General features: G+C 41.2%; 1 protein-coding gene across 5 annotated transcripts in view; it reads right to left on the bottom strand.

The window, feature by feature from the left end:
* The window catches only part of LOC5511187 (S phase cyclin A-associated protein in the endoplasmic reticulum), a 41294-nt gene that overhangs the window by 1369 nt on the left and 21613 nt on the right, over nucleotides 1-18312 (bottom strand). For 4 of the 5 annotated variants that reach the window (XM_048728211.1, XM_048728212.1, XM_048728214.1 and 1 more), the window contains 18 exons: nucleotides 18206-18277; nucleotides 18040-18110; nucleotides 17576-17657; nucleotides 17193-17246; nucleotides 16376-16471; nucleotides 16103-16198; nucleotides 15649-15779; nucleotides 15273-15341; nucleotides 14465-14591; nucleotides 13706-13821; nucleotides 13133-13256; nucleotides 12268-12476; nucleotides 11702-11848; nucleotides 10420-10496; nucleotides 4123-4277; nucleotides 3727-3788; nucleotides 2843-2930; nucleotides 709-900 (listed from right to left, as the gene is read on the bottom strand). In XM_048728211.1, the coding sequence (XP_048584168.1) occupies nucleotides 709-900; nucleotides 2843-2930; nucleotides 3727-3788; nucleotides 4123-4277; nucleotides 10420-10496; nucleotides 11702-11848; nucleotides 12268-12476; nucleotides 13133-13256; nucleotides 13706-13821; nucleotides 14465-14591; nucleotides 15273-15341; nucleotides 15649-15779; nucleotides 16103-16198; nucleotides 16376-16471; nucleotides 17193-17246; nucleotides 17576-17657; nucleotides 18040-18110; nucleotides 18206-18277 (1968 nt within the window). Of the gene's footprint in view, nucleotides 1-708; nucleotides 901-2064; nucleotides 2371-2842; nucleotides 2931-3726; nucleotides 3789-4122; nucleotides 4278-10419; nucleotides 10497-11701; nucleotides 11849-12267; nucleotides 12477-13132; nucleotides 13257-13705; nucleotides 13822-14464; nucleotides 14592-15272; nucleotides 15342-15648; nucleotides 15780-16102; nucleotides 16199-16375; nucleotides 16472-17192; nucleotides 17247-17575; nucleotides 17658-18039; nucleotides 18111-18205; nucleotides 18278-18312 lie in introns of those variants that run through there. The other variant, XM_048728213.1, reaches the window with a different exon arrangement.

Genomic DNA, 18312 nt, shown 5'->3' with positions numbered 1-18312 from the left:
AACAAAACCACACACACGGTATGATAAAAACTATTTCTGAATAACAAGACCACCCACACGGTATGATAAAAACTATTTCTGAATAACAAAACCACACACACGGTATGATAAAAATTGCTTCTGAATAACAAAACCACACACACGGTATGATAAAAACTATTTCTGAATAACAAGACCACCCACACGGTATGATAAAAATTACTCATGAATAACAAAACTACACAAACGGTACGATAAAAATTTGTCACTAAGAAGTTAGTTAAGGAGTTATGGGATAGCTGGTACCAATACAAATCAAAACTCGTAGTAAAGGTAAGAGTAAACGTTAAATAATAGTAAGAATAATCAATATATAAAATAATTATGTTTTATGGGCTGGCTAACGTATTCATGGCCCATGACAGGGCGGGCTGGTGCACTCTTTGTAATGACCCAAGAATCGCCAACCCTCAGTTTTGCAATAGGAAAGACTAGGCAAGGCAATGTACTCAATGTCGCAAATTGCACCTCGTACTTTGCCCCGTATACGATGTCATTGTAAACCGTTAAGTTTCCGAGGCCAGATTGACAGAAGCCACACGGCAGCTCAGTACACGGTTTGACACTTGTATGTCTTCTATGACATTCGTTGCAATGTATTCAACCCTAGGATGTAGGGTTAGGGTTATTGGGACTTTAAGTAACTGGTGCAAATACTAATAAACTTACCTGTAAGAAGTTCTCTAACAAAGCGCAGCTGACTTCCTGTTCAATAATTGCCTTATTCTCCTCGTTATCATAACAAGAAGCGATCAATGACGGAAAGAGAACATTCCGCAACCGTGGATCACTGAAATACTGGAAAGGCAAGGAGCACAACTGTTGCAGTAGAGTGGGGTTACGTCCTGACTGTACGAACACCTGAAAGGGAATACACAAGGGGGTTACGCCCTGACTGAACGAACACCTGAAAGGGAATACACAAGGGGGGAACGCCCTGACTGTACGAACACCTGAAAGGGAATAGACAAGGGGGTTACGCCCTGACTGAACGAACACCTGGAAGGGAATACACAAGGGGATTACGCCCTGACTAAACGAACACCAGGAAGGGAATAGACAAGGGGGCTACGCCCTGACTGAACAAACACCTTAAAGGGAATACACAAGGGGGTTACGCCGTGACTAAACGAACACCTGGAAGGGAATAGACAAGGGAGTTACGCCCTGACTGAACGAACACCTGAAAAGGAATACACAAGGGGGTAACGCCCTGACTAAACGAACACCTGAAAGGGAATAGACAAGGGAGTTGCGCCCTGACTGAACGAACACCTGAAAGGGAATAGACAAGGGGGTTACGCCCTGACTGAACGAACACCTGGAAGGGAATAGACAAGGGAGTTACGCCGTGACTGAACGAACACCTGGAAGGGAATAGACAAGGGAGTTACGCCCTGACTGAACGAACACCAGGAAGGGAATAGACAAGGGGGTTACGCCGTGACTGAACGAACACCTGAAAGGGAATAGACAAGGGGGTTACGCCGTGACTGAACGAACACCTTAAAGGGAATACACAAGGGGGTTACGCCGTGACTGAACGAACACCTTAAAGGGGATAGACAAGGGGGTTACGCCCTGACTGAACGAACACCTGAAAGGGAATAGACAAGGGGTTACATCCTGACTGAACGAACACCTTAAAGGGAATACACAAGGGGGTTACGCCGTGACTGAACGAACACCTTAAAGGGGATAGACAAGGGGGTTACACCCTGACTGAACGAACACCTAAAAGGGAATAGACAAGGGGGTTACGCCCTGACTGAACGAACACCTGAAAGGGAATAGACAAGGGGGTTACGCCGTGACTGAACGAACACCTTAAAGGGAATACACAAGGGGGTTACGCCGTGACTGAACGAACACCTTAAAGGGGATAGACAAGGGGGTTACGCCCTGACTGAACGAACACCTGAAAGGGAATAGACAAGGGGTTACATCCTGACTGAACGAACACCTTAAAGGGAATACACAAGGGGGTTACGCCGTGACTGAACGAACACCTTAAAGGGGATAGACAAGGGGGTTACACCCTGACTGAACGAACACCTAAAAGGGAATAGACAAGGGGGTTACGCCCTGACTGAACGAACACCTGGAAGGGAATAGACAAGGTAGTTACGCCCTGACTGAACGAACACCTGGAAGGGAATACACAAGGGGATTACGCCCTGACTGAACGAACACCAGGAAGGGAATAGACAAGGGGGTTACGCCCTGACTGAACGAACACCTTAAAGGGAATACACAAGGGGGTTACGCCGTGACTAAACGAACACCTGGAAGGGAATAGACAAGGGAGTTACGCCCTGACTGTACGAACACCTGAAAAGGAATACACAAGGGGGTAACGCCCTGACTGAACGAACACCTGAAAGGGAATAGACAAGGGAGTTACGCCCTGACTGAACGAACACCTGAAAGGGAATACACAAGGGAGTTACGCCCTGACTAAACGAACACCTGAAAGGGAATAGACAAGGGAGTTACGCCCTGACTGAACGAACAACTGGAAGAGAATAGATAAGGGGGTTACGCCCTTACTGAACGAACACCTGGAAGGGAATAGACAAGGGAGTTACGCCCTGACTGAACGAACACCTGGAAGGGAATAGACAAGGGGGTTACGCCCTGACTGAACGAACACCTGGAAGGGAATACACAAAGGGATTACGCCCTGACTGTACGAACATCTGGAAGGAAATAGGCAAGGGAGTTACGCCCGGACTGAACGAACACCTGAAAGGGAATAAATTTGGGAGCGCTTTTGGATAAAAAATAATTTTTTCTTAAATACCTGATTTTCTTGATTGAGCACAGTGAAGTTGCCAACAATCAGAATGACCTCATGAAGTAGGTCTTCCGCCGGGCCTTCACAGCAGATCCTGGCAAACAAACAAGTCAGGCCTTGTGCAGAAAGAGTAACATCATCTAGTATTGCACACTCGGTAAATCAAATGTATATACGTGCCCACACAGAGCTATATGCTTCCCGGAACAGCACCACGCAACATCATGCAACATTGTTGGCGCTACATGTTGGCGACATGTTAAACTGATGTTATGAGATCCCACTGACAATGTCAACAGCTTCAAACAAGATAAGTCTTTTTCTAATAGGGGACTTGCGCTAAGAAATCACGTGACCTTTCTAGGTGGCAAATTCAAAACAAAATAAACAAAAAAAACGGGAAATTTACTGCGCCCGCCACACCAAAAAACGATGAAAAAACAAAATCTTTAAATGAAACTAAACCCTTTCTGAAAAAAAAAAAAGAATTCTGGCTTTTTTCGTAAGCGCTGAATACGTTGCTTTTTGTTGCTGTTATTTTGCCGCTAAAAGGCTAAGCGCGCGCTTGTTTGCCACCCAAACAGTCACGTGATCGCTTAGCGCAAGTTCCCTATTGAAGTTTCGATACAAGTCCTATATTGAGCCTCACACATTATCCAGCACCAACACATATTAAGCAACACTTTGTAAAAACAGCAGACACTATCGTTTGCGTCCAAACTTTTTTAGGATTGCGACCAGTAAAAACGCAGTAAACACGAATTTCTGCAAGCTTATTACGTGAATTGTATAAACTTGCACTTTTTAAAAATGACAAAGTAGAAAAATGAGACGAAAGGTGGTATGCGAAATCCAAGCAAGACATGAAGGGAGTTAAAAACCTTGCTCACCACAGTAAGTAGCTGATGATGTGACGAAACTCCAAGGAGATTCCCTCGCTGCCGAGGCACGCCTACAACAGAAAAACATATCAATCTATGGCTGCCGTCCCCTTGGATGGACTAGAAGAGCCTGGGGCGAGCGCGCACGCGAAACCGGGCGAGTAAGATAAATTGATTTTATAATGAAACACAAATATAATGAACTGGATGTGAGAACCAACACTCAAATAACTGACATTGCACACATAATAATTTCAAGGATTACTGATCGAGGGTTGTTCGAAGTTCAATTTTACTTACTTCTTGTTCGAGGAATTTAAAATGGAGATTAAGTGTATGTTATATAGAGGGTCTCTTAAATATAAAGATCATCCGTTCTGTTTAGTGCGGTCACATGACACATACCTGAAGAACCTGGAGGTCCACGGCCGCCATGTTGTTGAGTGCGCGCAAGCCTTCGGTTGCTATGGAGACCTGGTATTGTGGCAGCGTGGGGGGAGGGGAGGAGTGACGCGGGTGGCCGTAGTGAAGAAGCATCGTGTACAGGGTGGGAATGATTGCTGCAATGGACAAAATGATATATGCCTATCAGGTGCGTGCACAGGGTTGGCTGAGGGGGGGGGGGGGGGCGTGCGCAGGTATCATATGGAAAAAGCATACATAGTATTTGAGGTTTCCTTTATAAGAAATGACCCACTTTTTGGCCGCCAAGAGGGGGGGGGAATGCACAGGTATCATATGGAAAAAGCATACATAGTATTTGAGGTTTCCTTTATAAGAAATGACCCACTTTTTGGCCGCCAAGGGGGGGGGGGGGGCGTGCACAGGTATCATATGGAAAAAGCATACATAGTATTTGAGGTTTCCTTTACAAGAAATGACCCACTTTTTAGCCGCCAAGGGGGGGGGGGGGGTGCGCAGGTATCATATGGAAAAAGCATACATAGTATTTGAGGTTTCCTTAATAAGAAATGACCCACTTTTTGGCCGCCAAGGGGGGGGGGGGCGTGCACAGGTATCATATGGAAAAAGCATACATAGTATTTGAGGTTTCCTTTACAAGAAATGACCCACTTTTTGGCCACCAAGGGGGGGGGGGGGCGTGCACAGGTATCATATGGAAAAAGCATACATAGTATTTGAGGTTTCCTTAATAAGAAATGACCCACTTTTTAGCCGCCAAGGGGGGGGGGGGTGCGCAGGTATCATATGGAAAAAGCATACATAGTATTTGAGGTTTCCTTTATAAGAAATGACCCACTTTTTGGCCGCCAAGGGGGGGGGCGTGCACAGGTATCATATGGAAAAAGCATACATAGTATTTGAGGTTTCCTTTACAAGAAATGACCCACTTTTTAGCCGCCAAGGGGGGGGGGGGGGGGGGTGCGCAGGTATCATATGGAAAAAGCATACATAGTATTTGAGGTTTCCTTAATAAGAAATGACCCACTTTTTGGCCGCCAAGGGGGGGGGGCGTGCACAGGTATCATATGGAAAAAGCATACATAGTATTTGAGGTTTCCTTTACAAGAAATGACCCACTTTTTGGCCACCAAGGGGGGGGGGGGGGCGTGCACAGGTATCATATGGAAAAAGCATACATAGTATTTGAGGTTTCCTTAATAAGAAATGACCCACTTTTTAGCCGCCAAGGGGGGGGGGTGCGCAGGTATCATATGGAAAAAGCATACATAGTATTTGAGGTTTCCTTAATAAGAAATGACCCACTTTTTGGCCGCCAAGGGGGGGGGGGGGGCGTGCACAGGTATCATATGGAAAAAGCATACATAGTATTTGAGGTTTCCTTTACAAGAAATGACCCACTTTTTGGCCACCAAGGGGGGGGGGGGCATGCACAGGTATCATATGGATATGTTTAAATAATTTAATTCACATGTAATCAGAAAAAGATTCGTTTTGGTTGTTGGAACTTAAACGGTTTCAACAGTAGGGTTGTGGGAAATAAGTTAAAATTTAATGATACTTTAAGCACTATTAAAAGACACGACATTTTTGGGATAGTGGAAACGCATGCAAATCAAAATTCCGATCTCAAAATAAACAACTATAAACATTTTGTAAAACATAGAGATTCAACAAGATACAAAAAATCGGGGGGTATAGCCGTGTACAGAGAAAATATTTCCAGTGGAGTTAAATATATACCAACAGATAATGAAAATGTCCTATGGGTTAAATTGTGTAAAAATATTTTCGACTTACAAAAAGACATTTATTTAGGAACTGTGTATCTAAGCCCAGCAAACGGGCGATGTAATAATTATGAAGAAGACATTCTAGAAGAACTTGAATTTGAAATATTAAGGCTCTCTCTAAAGGGGGATGTCATTATCCAAGGGGACTTTAATGCAAGAACGGGTATTTTGCAAGAATTTGCTCTGGATGATGAACAAAATGACGAATTTATGGGTCTACCAAAAGATTACCAAATTGATATTCCAAATAATAGAAATTCACAAGACTCTAAGGTGATTGACAGCCGAGGAAGAAATTTAATAGAAACGTGCACTGCACTCAATATGCGAATTTTGAACGGCAGAGTAGTAGGTGACCTTGAAGGTAAGAAAACCTGCTTTCGATACAACGGAAGCAGCGTTGTTGATTACATAATTGTAAATAATGAAAGTTTAGACATTGTTGATTATTTCATTGTGAATCCGCTTGAGCCACACCTGACTGATCACTGTTCGCTTTCATGCAGTCTAAACCTGAAATTTACATTTAAACAAAAGGATAATTCAGAAAACGTACAACTAAGTGAGCTCAAAAGATTGCGCTGGAATAACGAGATCAGTAGCGAGTTAAAGCTATTGTTCGAGTCCGAAGAAGTGCAAACAAATTTAAATGCGGCTTTAAATAATAATTGCGTAGACACATCAGTAGATCTTTTTACAGAAACGCTCTTATCCGCATGCGAAAACGCAGGACTGCGCTACCAAAACAATGACATTAAAGAGAGCAGCGTTAACAAAATGTGGTTCGACAAGGAATGTAAAAATGAAAAAGAAAATTTACGCTCACTAGGCAAATTACTTTCAAAGCAGCCTGACCAACGCGAGCTAGGAGCCGTCTTGAAGGAAAAAAAGAAGTCTTTTAAAAAACTCTGTAGGCGGAAAAAGTATACGCATTATAATAATATAGTAAACAGTATCGATTTCAGAAACTCTAAAAACACTTGGAAACAAATAAATAGGATTTTCAACAGCAATACACATAAACAATCACATCAAATTAGACCCGAAGAAGCTGCTGTTTTTCATCAGCACTTCGAACAATTAAACGCGACAATAGAATCACAAAATACAATGGAAGAAGTAGAAAAAACGCGAATAAACAATAGGCAAGGGCCATTGGATCACGAATTCACGGAACTCGAAATAACTAACGCCATAAAAAGTCTAAAAACGGGTAAAGCACCCGGCGCTGATAATATTTTAAACGAAGTATTAAAGTGCGGCGAAGAAACTCTGAAAAAGCCATTACAAATTTTGTTTAATAAAATTTTGAATAGTGGGGAATACCCATCTAGCTGGAGTTATGGTCTGATAGTACCGATCCTGAAAAAAGGAGATCCTAGTAAACCGGAAAATTTTAGAGGTATTACCTTACTCTCGTCACTAGGAAAAGTTTTCACATCCATAATGAACAACAGATTGTACAATTACCTTGTCGAAAGAAAAATAATCAAACCTGAGCAGGGAGGATTCAGAAAAGAGCATGGAACAGTGGATAGTATTTTCATCCTAAAATCTTTGATTGACAAATACGTTAAAGCAAAGCCAAAAAAGAAACAAAACTTCCTATTTACGTGTTATGTTGATTTCAGTAAAGCTTTCGACAGAGTACCAAGACACAAACTTTTTGATAAGCTAGAGCGTTCAGGCGTAACAGGGCGATTTCTTGAAGTTTTGAAATCAATTTACACAAATGATAAGTCCTCAGTCAAAATTAGAAATCTGTTAACGCCAGCCTTTAGGTGTTACAACGGAGTGAAACAGGGATGTATGATTTCCCCGACACTATTTAATTTTTATCTCAGCAGCTTGTCCGAGGAACAAAATACAGTAAGAAATTGCAACGATGTCGAACTCAATACACGACCTATTAGTTGTTTACTTTATGCCGACGATTTGGTAATCGTCTCGAAGACTGCCACGGGGCTACAAAAATATTTAGACAAACTAAGCGAATTTTGTGATGAAGCAAAACTCACTGTTAATCTAGAAAAAACTAAGATAATGATATTTAATAACTCTGGGAAAACAATGAACAACTATCTCTTTAAATACAGAAACAGTAAAGTTGACATTGTCAAGTCATATAAATACCTTGGGGTGCATTTTAGCACCTTTGGGAACTTCAGCCTAGCAAAGCAAGAAATAAAGAAGGTCGGACTAAAAGCTTTGTATAAGCTTCGAAAAGAAATGGGAAACCACTTTAGAGACAAAATAACTCTAACACTTAGGCTCTTTGATACCCTTGTAACCCCAATTCTATTATATAGTAGCGAGGTGTGGGGAACAGACTGCAATGACAAACTAGAAAAAGACCCCATAGAATCTGTACACACAAGGTTTATACGTTGGCTGCTAGGCGTCAACAGGTACTGCAGTTCTAATGCATGTAGATCCGAGGTCGGTAGATTTCCAATGCGTTTAAAAGCCAAATGTAGAGCAATAAAATATTGGCAAAAAATGATAAATTCTGACCACAGTAAACTTGCTGTGTTGGCTTTCCTAGATTCTTTAGAAAATAACAGCAAGGTAAATTGGGTGCACAAACTGAAAAACATTTTAGATCGAGCAGGCTTGGGCTATATATGGCTTGATGCCCCAAACACGTCTATAAATTTAATAAAGATGCGCTTTGAAGATATCGAGCGACAGGTGTGGCTAAGTGAGATTCACAATGATAGTAGAAGAGACCCACGCCAAAAGAATAAATTGCGAACTTTCAGGACCTTCAAGGTGGTCTACGAACTTGAAAAATATCTTACCCAAATTAATAATGTACAACACAGAATTGCCGTCACAAAATTAAGACTAAGCAATCATAATTTGGCCATCGAAACAGGTAGACATGCCAAACCATATGTGCCCCCAAATGAGAGGAGGTGCACGATTTGCAAAAATGGAATAGAAAACGAAGAACACTTTCTTGTAAAATGCCCTACATACAACGCGATTAGAAAGGCATACTATAGTGTTATCAAAGACAAAACTAATATCAACTTAAATGCAATGACATCTGAAAGAGCTTTCCTTTTTATTATTACCATGGATCAAAGAAACGAGATCATTAACAGGGAAACTGCAAAATATATTTTTGACTGCACAAGAAAAAGATTTGAATGCCTAAAAGAATAAATGCACACCACGGATAATGACAACCTCCTTTTTATCTTAACTACTTGGAAAAACACCTGATATATAATCATGTATAAGGGTACCAAATAAAATATATTGATTGATATTGATTGATTGATTGATTGATTGATATGGAAAAAGCATACATAGTATTTGAGGTTTCCTTAATAAGAAATGACCCACTTTTTGGCCGCCAAGGGAGGGGGGGGGGGGGGCGTGCGCAGGTATCATATGGAAAAAGCATACATAGTATTTGAGGTTTCCTTAATAAGAAATGACCCACTTTTTGGCCGCCAAGAGGGGGGGGGGGGGGTGCGCAGGTATCATATGGAAAAAGCATACATAGTATTTGAGGTTTCCTTAATAAGAAATGACCCACTTTTTGGCCGCCAAGGGGGGGGGGGGGGGGGTGCGCAGGTATCAGAAAAAAGCATACATTTGAGGATTCCTAAAAAAGAAATGACCTATTTTTTTGGCCGCCAAGGGGGGGGGGGGGGAGGGGCACATACACAGGAGGATGCCTATCCTCAACCAGCTTTTTCACCAGGGGACATCAATCGATTTCATATTGCGTGCAGGCAGAAGGAAAGACTATTTAACGATCCTTCAATCCCACTTTTTGCGGTCAAGAGGTTTATAAGCTTATTCCCTTGCACACTCCTCTGGTTACGCAGTTACCTGTTACATGTAGAATAAAGTATTTAAACACGAAACCGCGCTATAGAAGGGATGGTGACGCCCCCTTTTCGCACCTCGAGAAGTTTGACATTAGAACCAACATGGCGGACTAACCGTCAGGCAGAGCGATAGACACAAAATTTCATAATAAAACTCTGAATGCGTCCTTTAAAACCCAATCTGCTTCCCCATCTTTCCCAACTTTATGTTTCTTTTCTACCTTTGCTAGTTTATATGGGACCAAATATTCGATTGCGAAAATAAAATCCGATACGTTTTGACAGCTCGACGGCTGGGCGACAACAGGTGTCGCAACAGGTGTCGCTGTCCTGGGCACGCTCCTTTGATGGCGCGGTTTCGCGTTTAAGTTCGGCGCATTTTTCAACAAATCGGGTGGGAGAAATGATGGGATTTGATTTTTTTTTCAACCCTTGCCTCTCTGGCAGGGTTGGCCCACCAATGGTTCACGGTTAACAAGTAAAAAACAAAACGTAAGAATACTAAAAAATAAGGTAATCATGTTATGTAATTTATGGGTTAGTTAATTTATGGGTTAATTTATGGCTGGTTCTCAAGGCGTGTATGACAAACAATCACTCCAAGCCACAGGTCCCAGTGGAGGTTAACTGAGACTCACCTACAAGTTCTGTTTCCTTAAATGTCTGTACAAATTGCGTGACGTCGTCTTTCTTCGCCTCAAATACCCCACTACTCCTGAAAGAGAGTAACAGAGTATTTAACGTACGACCAGCATATGTAAACAAAATAGATACTGTGTTATCAGATAGCACGTATGCATGAATGAAGTTCTAAATCCATGCGGAAAATAGGTTGGGAGGATATGATACTTATGCGAGACAGAGACGCAAAAGAAAAGAACGGAAAGGTTACCACATACGTAACATAAGAGAGTCAGGGAAGGAGAGTCGGTTCATCATAAGTGAGACAGGGAAAGAAAAAGGAAAGAAAGGTACACATATACTTGATATAAGAGACTAAGAAGAAAAGATGGAACGGTTCACACATACGTCAGTTAAGAGATAGGGAAGGAAAGAACGGAACGGTTAACACATACTTGAGATAAGAGATAGGGAAGGAAAGAACGGAACGGTAAACACATACTTGAGATAAGAGAAAGGGAAGGGAAGGTGAGATAAAAGATAGAAAAGAAAAGAACGGTTAACAAATACGTGAGAAAAGAAAGGAAAAGGAAAGACCGGAACGGTTCACACATACGTGAAAAAAGAGAAGGAAAAGGAAAGAAAGGAACGGTTAACAAATACGTGAGAAAAGAAAGGAAAAGGAAAGACCGGAACGGTTCACACATACGTGAAAAAAGAGAAGGAAAAGGAAAGAAAGGAACGGTTCACAAATACGTGAGAAAAGAAAGGAAAAGGAAAGACCGGAACGGTTCACACATACGTGAAAAAAGAGAAGGAAAAGGAAAAAACGGGAACTGTTCACACATATGTTAGAAAAGGAAAGGAAAAGGAAAGACCGGAACGGTTCACAAATACGTGAGAAAAAAGAAGGAAAATAAAAGAAAATAACGGTTCACAAATAAGTGAGAAAAGAGAAGGAAAAGGAAAGAACGGAATGGTTCACACATACGTGAGAAAAGAGAAGGAAAATGAAACAATGGAACGGTTCACACATACGTGAGAAAAGAGAAGGAAACGAAAGAACGGAACGGAACGGTTGAAACATACGCGAGAAGAGATACAGGGAAAGGAAAGAACGGAAAGGTTCACACATACGTGACTGAGAATAGGAAAAGGAAAGAACGAAATCAATCAATCAATGTACGTTTATTAAACCTTGTTGCAGGCTACGCCTGAACAAACGACTAATAAACACGTCAATGATACATAAAAATTACTGGTATCTATACGTATAGAATTTGTTGAGCTGATAAGTACCTGGAACCGAGGTAGAGGCCAATGGAGGCGACCAGTTGTAGACAACTTTGGACCATCTCTATAGTCACATGATCATCGTCGAAGGGTTCCCGGATGGAGCTGAGGTAGGTCTTGATATCCTCAATCAGGTCAGAGCATACGATGAAGCTGAAAACACGATGGAGTTGAACCATAGTAATTATATTTCATTATAGGAGTTATATCATAGTAATCATATTTCTATCAAATACCAGGCCGAAACAGAGTACTCTGAGCATGCGATGAAGCTGAAAGATAACACAATAAGGAGTTCAATCATATTTCTATCAAGTACCAGGCCTAAAATTGATTCATACACCTACTTTAAATAAGGCTGCAATCGAAGGATCCATGTGTAGTAGTGTGTGTTAACTGTATTCACCCTTTGTGTGTCTATGTTTCATCCGGTCTAACTCCTCCCCTTTTGCATTTGGAATGTTGCAATAGCCACACGCACTTTATTGCCTGCACGTTATTATTTCATCCTGTTTTACGTAAAGATTCCAAAAAATCAATGCCTATTTACTATTTTTTTCACCAAATCTTACCTGATGAGGTCCAGATTCCTTTGTGCTGTAGCGGACGTCTCCTTTGCGTCCCTCTGATCAGAAGAGAGCGCCATCAGAACAGTAGAGACCAACCGCAATAGGGCCGCTGCCAGGGGGTCCCCACCAGATGGGGTGGGGGGTGGGGTGGGATCAATCTTGTCAGGGGTTTTCTTTCCTTGGTGTGTAGCCTGCTTGCTTGTGCTTAGATTCTAAAAAAAAATGGCTTGAGCTAGCATAGAGATACCCTCTTGCGCAGAGCTTTCTGTGTCGCTCCTTTCCTTTGCTCCACATCAACAATGTATATTAAGCCATTTTTTAAAACGTTCTCCGATTGGCTACTGAGCCTCTATTTGGAAACAATGGGGACGCGAAATCCCGCTCGTTTTGGCGAAGGTTGATGTGGAGCAAAGGAAATATTCGACACAGAAATCTCTACACAAAAGGGTAGCAAAGGCGGAGATGCAAATAGTATGAAACTATAACAAAAAACGTTTATTAAGATTTTGAAGCGACAGGGGCTAGAAAAGTGCATCATTATCATTCTTACTATCATGGTCACCATCAATATATATCGTCATTCTTGCGCAAAATTAAGATAGTGTTTTACCACTCTAAAGCAATGTACCTTTAAATACGGTGTTGATTACAAAAATGTAATGTTTTCCCTCAGAAACGTAAGCTTGAAATCTTGTCATGTGAAACTCTTACCGCTGAGGCAACACTGCTTTTGTGACAGTACTGTTTAACTATAAATGTTACCATACATACCCTTATTTGTGACAGTACTGTTAAACTATAAATGCTACCATACAAACCCTTATCTCAGATAATACTGTAAATGGTACCATCGGAAAAACATACATACCCTAAGCTGGAACATGAGCAAGTCCAGGGCTACCGGTAGCTTGTTGGACATGACCATGTACTGACTAGACTCCTGGCAATCCCTGCACACCATCGTGACGGTATTGACCACGTGACAAAGCGTCCTGTGGAAATCAAGACCATGTCTCATATTCAGACTGTGAAGTAATATCTCATACGTCACTTTGAAGAAAGGATTGGATGTATGATTTAAGACACAATGGCTGTATAAAGATGCTTCTTTACTTGGTGTTTTGCTAAGGTGACAAAATGGCGGCTGGCAGAGAGTTTGAATCAAATTTGAAAACAATTCAAAATGTTCTTGTTTGATCGATTAGAGTTTGATACATAGAAATTTCAGTATTCTAGTAAACATACATCCTGTATCAAAACCTAAAAATACTATCATCAATTCATTTCAATCCACTCGAAGTGAGACATTCAAACCACAATATTGTTTTTAGCTGAAAGTTATGAAGCTATTTAATAAACCTTGGGGTTATTTCGCATAATTTGAACTGAATTCCAGCTTGTCGCGAGAACGCTAAACTCTTTCTTAACCCGTATAGCTTACTTGCTGGGGATGATTGGGGTAGCAAGTTTAGATTCCGAGACGTCGATCACCATAAGGATCTTGGTGAGTACGGAAAGGCCATCGAGGCTGAAGAAGGACACCTGATCGGCTTTCTCCTGCAATAGAACGATCATACCTTTTGAAATCCTGTTGGACAAGAAAATACTCAGGCCACTTAAAATACTCAGGAGTGTGATATGCTGGCTCCGCTATTGGGCAGTGCCCAAATCTATATTACTTTACCAGCTCGATTTTATTTTAACATCATCTCATCATCTGACACTTATGTCTTACCTTTCTTTCTATTATTTAACTAAGCTCTCCTGATGACCTCTCTAAAGCGAAAACTAATGTCTTATCTTACTGCTTGTCATTCTAGTAAGCTCTCCTTATTAACACTTTAAAGCGGACACTAATGCCTTACCTAACTGACTAGTATTCTATTAAAAGCTCTTCTAATGACCTCTCTAAAGCAAACACTAATACCATTCCTTACTGACTAGTATTCTATTATAAGCTCTCCTAATGACCTCTCTAAAGCAAACACTAATACCATACCTTACTGACTAGTATTCTATTATAAGCTCTCCTAATGACCTCTCTAAAGCAAACACTAATACCATACCTTACTGACTAGTATTCTATTAAAAGCTCTTCTAATGACCTCTCTAAAGCAAACACTAATACCATACCTTACTGACTAGTATTCTATTAAAAGCTCTTCTAATGACCTCTCTAAAGCAAACAATAATGCCTTACCTTACTGTCCAGTATTCTACCCAGCTCTCCCAATGACCTCTCTAATGCGGCCACTCGGGTAGTTGCCCATGGTCCGGTAGCTTGCATCTGAAGATGCCTGTTCAGATCTTTCACAATTTTCTGCAACCTAAAGAGACGTGAAGTGTGTGATTATGAAAATGTTTGTAATAACTTCCATCAAAAGAGGCTGCAATGTTTCTACCCTATAAACATCATGTAGCCTATGACTATCAGATGAACATTTTGGGGATACCTCATGTTCGCCAGAGTTGATATATTACCTGGACCCCAAATTACTCGGACTTCACATCACCTGGACTCCACCGTACTTAGACTTCACATTACATGGACATGATAATACCTGGACTTCACATCACCTGGATTCAACTTATGAAGACTACACATATCCCGGACTTCTTATTAACTGGACTTGACATTACCTGACTTTCACATTATGTGGACTTTATCTTACCTGGAATTTAAATTACATTAACTTCACATTACCTGGACTCCACATTACCTGGACTCCACATTACCTGGCCTTAACATTACCTGTAGTTCATATTACCTGGACTTTACATTACCTGGACTTTACATTACCTGGACTACACATTACCTGGACTTCACATTACCTAGACTTCACATTACTTGGACTTTACCTTACCTAGACTGCACATTACCTGGACTTCACATTACCTGGCCTTCTAATAACCCTGACTTCACACTACCTGGACTGCACATTACCTGGACTTCACATTACCTGGCCTTCCAATAACCCTGACTTCACATTACCTGGACTCCACCTTACCTGGACTTCTTGGCAGACTCGTGCTTTTGTGGCCCACTACTGGACAAAGTACCCTCGTATTCTCGTCCCCTGCAGCACAAAAATTTTTTTTTAAATCTTTTTCTTAGAGATTTAATAAGCTTTATTGAAACCCTACCTAAACCTTACTATCCATCCTAACCTAGACAGGTCAAAAATAAAAGCAAACTAGTATGATCATCGCAATCACTTAGCATAAGTGGAGCGCAGTGCTTAAGTTCCGAGCGCGAGCTTGGACGCTGCTGAATATGTTAGCGTTGACTGCCGCAGGAGGAAGAACGTTCTACAACGGAACGCTTTTGACAAAAAAAAAAAATATAACCATCACTGAGCAAATTGAAAATATTTAAGAACTTACTTTGCAGCCATTCTTGTCCGTAGCTTTTTCGCACGTTTCTTCTGCGCTTTCTGACGTTCAAGACTTTGCCTCTTCTTCTGTTCTGTGTTTTCCGTGGACATGTCTTTGATGTATTGTAATGACACGGTGTCCTAGAGAAAAATGTCATTGGGAAAGGCTATAACGTGCAAGGCAGGGTCGGCAAATTGGTAATCGGCAAAAGGCTGTGTTTTAACTTATGTTTTAGTCTGGGTAAGTTGGGTCCGAATTTTACCCAAAAAAACATTGATAATAAAAAGGCGCTCTGGCTTTATATTAGTTTATTACAAATTTTCAAATTCATAAGTTGGTAAACAGATGCTGTATGAGGTAGTCTAAAGGGGGTCTTCTGGTGTTGTCTTGATGTTTTTACCTTGTCTTCTGGTGTTGTCTTGATGTTTTTACCTTGTCTTCTGGTGTTGGCTTATGTTTTTACCTTGTCTTCTGGTGTTGGCTTGATGTTTTTATCCAATAATGACTGCTGGTGTTTCTTGCCCCTTAGATGACTGAGCAAGTAGACCTCAGACACAATCTATGACAAAAAAAACAGGTAAACAAATAGGTACAATCTACGGTAAGATGGCTGAGGAAGGTAACACAAATTCGGTAATTTTGTTGCAAAAGAAGCCTACAAAACAACCAGGCCAGATTAAAAATTACTGCGAAAACATCCTGCCTGACTCTCAAGAAGGATTGCAGCTCTGATTACCTCGACATTGCAAATAGTGCAGATCTTCTTGGTGTCATACGGTGTGACATTAGGGACCTCCTCCAGGGTTGGGTGACGAGATACGCCAGCGGCCGCCTACAACAGAGCAACCTGCATTAAAACTCTAAGGAGTTCTGTACCGTATGAACCAAAAGCTGATGGCAGCACTTGTGAAAGGTTGGTCTAAAACACAACAACTTGCATTAAATCTCTAAGGAATTCTGTACCGTGTAAGCAAAAAACTGAGAGTAGCACTTGTAAAAGGTTGGTCTAAAACACAACAACTTGCATTAAATCTCTAAGGAATTCTGTACCGTGTAAGCACAAAACTGATGGTAGCATTTGAAAAAGGTTGGTCTAAAACACAACAACTTGCATTAAATCTCTAAGGAATTCTGTACCGTGTAAGCAAAAAACTGAGAGTAGCACTTGTAAAAGGTTGGTCTAAAACACAACAACTTGCATTAAATCTCTAAGGAATTCTGTACCGTGTAAGAAAAAAACTGATAGTAGCACTTGTAAAAGGTTGGTCTAAAACACAACAAATTGTATAAATCTCTAAGTAATCCTGTACCGTGTGAACCAAAAGCTGATGGTAGCTTTGTAAAAGGTTGGTCTAAAACACAAAAACTTGCATTAAATCTCCTTTTTTCCTTAAAATGAGGGAGGAATCAGTAAAAGCTTTTGTTTGTGTTATAGCTTCGACATTCAGACAAGTAAATCGTCCTTGACCAATCATAGCGCGTGTTTTATTCAATGCATTTGCTATAAATAACACCACAATAACAGCAAAATGAGCAGGCATTATCCTAATGACCTTCTCCTTGACTTGTTCCAGTTGCTGCTCGTGTCTTCGTGTGCTGTCCGTTTGCTGAGGTCAAGAAAACATAACACCCATTTATAAAGTATATCTTAAAACTCTAGATCTGGATTGGATCGTGAATCTTTTACTGTAAAAGTCAAACAAATGGCCTCTTATATCGCTTTGTGCTCCATTGTATTGGTAATGTGTAAAATAATTTAAGGTAATGAATTTTTTAAACATGATGTTTTACTACATAAAACATGAATAAATGGTAGCACACACAAGTTGGATCTAGCATTTCCTTGGATGAAAAAAGCACTTCTTGTATTTAACACAGCCTACGGGCCTGATTCAGAAGGCTTTCATGAAGAGAGGTAGGACAAGTGGTCACATACCTTCTGTTGGATCTTCAATTGTAGCTGCTCCACGGCCGTGCGTAGGGCTTCATTCTTAGCAGCGATACGCATTTCACGTTCTCTGAAACGACAAAAAAATTTACGTCCAGCTGAAGGTCAAATTTATATCAATGTCACGTTAAAGTCAAGGTCAAACTCAATCCAACGTCATGTTCAGATCTAACCCCCACTGCAGACATCTATCGGTCCAAGAGACGTGGAGTTATTTTTCCACAGTAAGCCCGTTTTAATTGTGTTGTTCTTTGAGATGCGTGCGAGGGAAGCTGGTTCAGGATTCAGAATCAGTTCCATTCCAAAGTGCCAAAGTAAAGGTGGGGTAACACTACCCTGGTCACGCTACCCGGCGTGACAGTAAAGGAGGGAAGCTCTGGACTCTGGTACCAATGGTACGGTAAGAGATTATTATACAATACGTTCTATGTCTAGTCAATATATGGGCTGACCTGGCTCTCTCCTTGGCGGCCTCCTCGCGAGCCTTTTCCCGCTCCATCTTCTCTCTCTTATACTTGGCTTCCTATAGAGACAATAAAACATGGACAGGACAAGGTTATCTTGTTGGGAATTGACGTTTATTTGTATATCTATCTGATGTCTGGAATAACTGCTCACCTGTTCAAGTTTCTTCTGCTGCATCTCATCAAGCCGGGCCATTCGCTCGGCTTCTAGTTGTCGACGTCTCTCCTAAAGTACAGAGAACATTGGCATCAGTGAGAGAA

The sequence above is a fragment of the Nematostella vectensis genome, chromosome 5 (assembly GCF_932526225.1).
Source record: "Nematostella vectensis chromosome 5, jaNemVect1.1, whole genome shotgun sequence".
Taxonomy (NCBI): Eukaryota; Metazoa; Cnidaria; class Anthozoa; order Actiniaria; family Edwardsiidae; genus Nematostella; species Nematostella vectensis.
This window is presented reverse-complemented; position numbering and strand designations above follow the sequence as displayed.